Here is a 4,286-nt window from a genome sequence, read left to right on the forward strand (position 1 = left end):
GATCTTTTGCATTCTTCATGTATGATTTTCTTGATGTCCTCCCAGAGCTCATTTGGTCCATGCTCATTGGTGCTCAAGGCCTCAAACCTGTTCCTGAGATGGTTTTGAAATTCTAGTGGGATAGACTTAAGATCAAATTTTGGTTCCCGTGGACTTGATTTAATTTTTCTCAACTTCAGCTTGAACTTGCATATGAGTAATTGGTGGTCTGTGCTCAATCAGCACCCGGCCTGGTTTTCACTGCTGATATTAAGCTTCTCCACCGAGTCTTTCCACAAATATAATCTATTTGATTCCTATGCATACCATCAGGTGAGATCCATGTGCATAGCCTGCATTTATGTTTCTTATAAAAGGTATGAATAAATCATTGAATGTACAGAACTCTATCATTCTATCTCCAGCCTCATTTCTCTCACCGAGCCTGTATTTTCCAGCTACTGAACCTTCTTCTCTGTTCCCAACTTTTGTGTTCCAGTCGCCCATTATTATCAGTGCATCTTGATTGCATGTTTGATCAGCTTCTGACTGCAAACGTTGGTAGAAATCCTCTATTTCCTCCTCTTTGGCTCTAGTTGTTGGTGCATATATTTGAATGATAGTGGTATTCACTGGACTTCCTTGTATTCGTATGGATATTATCCTATCGCTCACCACATTGTATTTCAGGATGGATTTAGAAATGACTTTTTAAATTATGAAACCAACCCCATTAGTGAAAAGTATTTATTGTGCTATGTCTTAATCCTGAGTATGTATCTTTTTAATATTTTACATGACTAAATAGGAAGTATGCATAAAGTATATCTGCTGTATACTGAAGTATATATAAAGTGGTGATTTGTGAAGAAGTTGAGAGCTGATTAGCAGTTTGTTTTATATATACTATTTTTACTTGTGAGAGCAGATGATACACTGTGATTATTCAGATTTGGATAATTAATGAATATTCTCTGGTCTAACGCATGCCACTTGGTAGTTCAAATCCACCAGTGGCCCTGTGGAAGAAAAAAAGGCAGTCTTTTCCTATGGTAATACAGCCTCAGAAACCAGGTGGAGAGTCAGGTATGAGTTGGTTTCAACTTGACAGCCAAAACTTTAAGCTTTCATGTAAAAGAACAAAGTGAGGCTGATAATATTTATTGTACCCATCTCTCAATTTGCTGTATTTTGAAACTTGTGTGTTGCTTTGATGATGGAAGCTGTATCACCAGGATTCATATGTAAGCTGTATCACCCCTGGTAGACAGATCTCAGCCAGTCTTTCAGATTAAGACAGGCTAGGGAAAATAACCTAGTAATTGACTTTCAATAATGAGTCAATGAAAGCTTTATGGATAGTTCACAAGAGAACATTGCCTGACACAGTGCTGGAGGATGAACTCAGATTGGAAATATGACTTGGAAAGGACTACTTCCTCCGTGGCATCAGTGCATGATACTGGTGGCTAAAGCTTTCAGGACCTTCATTTGCTGTTGGAGCATGAAAAACAAAAACTTTGAGAGTCTGAAAGGCAATTATTAGAGGTTTTATATTGATGACATACATGAAACACTTTCTGCCCACATGAGTGTACAGAATTTGGAAGTACATTCTAATTTTCTTTTAAAGAAAACGGAATTGTTTATGTGTCCTTTTATTCTGAAGATTATAGAAATGACATGTATGCATCCTTAAAGTAATACACTGATTGGATCATAGGTGCTTCGACCTCTGGGTTAGCAATACAACCCCTTATGGACTATCACGAGGGAAAAGAGGGCAGAAGTCTTGAAAAGTATTTGACTTTTAATTCCTTGTATTTTCCAGTGTCATTTTGGTCTGTGATATCATATGTGATTAATTAAATTTTATACTTAAAATTTTTATTTTAATAAGCTTAATAACTGCTATTTTCAGTTTCTTGAAAGGTGATATGTTTATTGTTCATAATGAATTAGAAGATGGATGGATGTGGGTTACAAATTTAAGAACAGATGAGCAAGGCCTTATTGTTGAAGACCTCGTAGAAGAAGTGGTAAGTTTTCATCTTTTTTTTTTCTTTTAGTAAGTTTTCATCTTAAGTCCAGGATTCTAAATATTTTACAAAATTTTGAAAATTACCTATAATCAGGAAAATTTGCTGTGACAGATTCGTTTTAGGAAAGATTCATTTCTAATTATAGTGTTCCCCTCCCCCCTCCAAAAAAAAAGGTATTCTCTGTTAGTAAAGACTGACACAGTGACTTTTGGGCTCAAGTAAATTGGAAAATGACACAAGGTAGGGCAAGTTTCATAGGATAGCTATGAGGCATAGTTGACTTGACACTTAGCAACAAAAATAACAGCAACATTTATGTGTATGGAAAATAATGATGTTATTTACCTATGAACTTTTAGAATCCGAAAATACATGAATTCCTGTAAATGAAAATATATTAACATTTGTTAATGTTATATGTATCCTTTTAACCTCTTGATCTTTCTCATAAATAAATTTTAGAAAACTCTTATTTTGAACTAACACTGAACTTGAAATGCCTGCACAAATCTGAGTTCAAATTCCTTATCTCCCAAATATAGTGAAACCTGGGAGAGCTGAAATTCCATGGGATATTTTGTTTTTCTGAGTCTCAAAGATTTCTACTTTTGACAGGATGCTTTTTTCCAACCCTTTTTCTACCACTTGGTTGTGGTTTATAAATAGTTTCACCCCTTCTTAACAGATTTTATATGGTTTGGATATAAAATTCATATACTTTGTGTTTCATACAGTCATTCTCATACATTGTGTTTTATCAAATTAATCACCATTGATCTGTTCTTATTACACATGTTTTCAGATCCCCACAGGATCTTTCCTAATTCTTCATACCCACCTTCTGCCTACCAGACTCTGTGACCATGTGCTTCTCTTCCTTCCAACCCTTAGCCCCTGTGCCAGCTCTCTTTCCCCCTTTGGATTTTTATATACTTTTACTAGTAATCCTTCTGTTTTTACAATAATGATCTTATTGCAGTATTTGTCCTTATGAGACTGAATTAGTTCACTTAGCATAATGCTCTCCAGGTTCTCCAAAGTTTATACAGTGTTAAGGTATTTTTCAAAACCACTGCTCCTGACTGCAGCATAGTATTCCATCATGTGAATGTACCACATTTTCTCGATCCATTCATTTGTTGATGGGCATTTTGAGCTCTTTTTTTTTTTTCTGTTTGAATAAAGCTACTAGGAACATAGGTGTATATGTTAACACTTCTTTTAATGGTAAATATTTGAGTTTGATCTCTGACAGGTTTCTACCTTACCCAACTTCCAGGTTTTACTATATATGTATAATATTCTGATAGCCATTGAAAAGTTGTTATATTCTGGGCTTCTTATTATGTGACTTGGCATTTTGAATACATTTTTTGTTTTTATTGCTATTATATAGTAGACTATCATTTGTTGTTGTTGTTAGGTGCTGTCGAGTCGAGTACGAATCATACCAACCCTGTGAATATCCAATCTGGACACTGTCCTATCCTATGCCATCCTCACAATCTTTAGCTGTATTTAACTTGTTATGTTTATACATTTTTAGAAAGCTAACTAGTATTCAAACAAAATTACTACATAAAACATGATGATTTTTGGATTCATCTTCCCGCTTTTGGATTTGTCCAGTGAAATGAAATAATCTCAAGCTGTATTTATAAACTTTGGATTTGTTTTAAATTAATTCCACAAGTCTGTTTGTAGGCTGAAATTTTTGTTTTTGATTACTCATTGACAAAAAAAAGCAGTTGAGATTATTTGTTATAACTTCTATGTCTTTTCTATTCTGGTAGACAACTCTTCTAATCTCAAAGTAAAACATATTGAGTCAAATTGACAGAAATTGAGAAAATGTGATTGTAGATTATATTCATATAGCTACATATGTAATTACATACTTATATATGTTACATATAACTTACTGGTAGATCTGAGATTAAAACTCTGAGTGTCAGACTAATATTCTGTAATCTACAGTAGGAACAAAATTTCCGTAGAGGCAGCAACAACAGCAACATTCATATTGCTTTTCCAACAAACATCCCACTATTCATGTTGATTTTCCTACAAAATTTTATAGTAAAATGTTCATCTTGAGTTTTTTTGTTTGTTTGTTTTTTATTGGGAAAAACATATTGGGGGTACAAGGAGGTGAGGGTTGGGGGCAGATGGGTGAGGATGGGCCAGGATGCAGTTGCAGAGCTGCACAATTTGGTCGGTGTGGGGAGCAGGTGAAGGAAATGATGAGGGTCCAGTGGGGGCCAG

The 4,286-nt window shown here is 34.8% G+C and overlaps 1 protein-coding gene across 1 annotated transcript in view; it reads left to right on the plus strand.

Annotated features, from left to right (window-relative positions):
- The window catches only part of RASA1 (RAS p21 protein activator (GTPase activating protein) 1), a 122,164-nt gene that overhangs the window by 50,650 nt on the left and 67,228 nt on the right, over positions 1-4,286 (plus strand). The window contains exons 4-5 of the mRNA XM_006885384.1: positions 1,613-1,679; positions 1,901-2,018. Of these exons, the coding sequence (XP_006885446.1) occupies positions 1,613-1,679; positions 1,901-2,018 (185 nt within the window). The remainder of the gene's footprint in view (positions 1-1,612; positions 1,680-1,900; positions 2,019-4,286) is intronic.

The sequence above is a fragment of the Elephantulus edwardii genome, unplaced genomic scaffold, assembly GCF_000299155.1.
Source record: "Elephantulus edwardii isolate Elephantulus edwardi_28Jun2011 unplaced genomic scaffold, EleEdw1.0 scaffold00043, whole genome shotgun sequence".
Taxonomy (NCBI): Eukaryota; Metazoa; Chordata; class Mammalia; order Macroscelidea; family Macroscelididae; genus Elephantulus; species Elephantulus edwardii.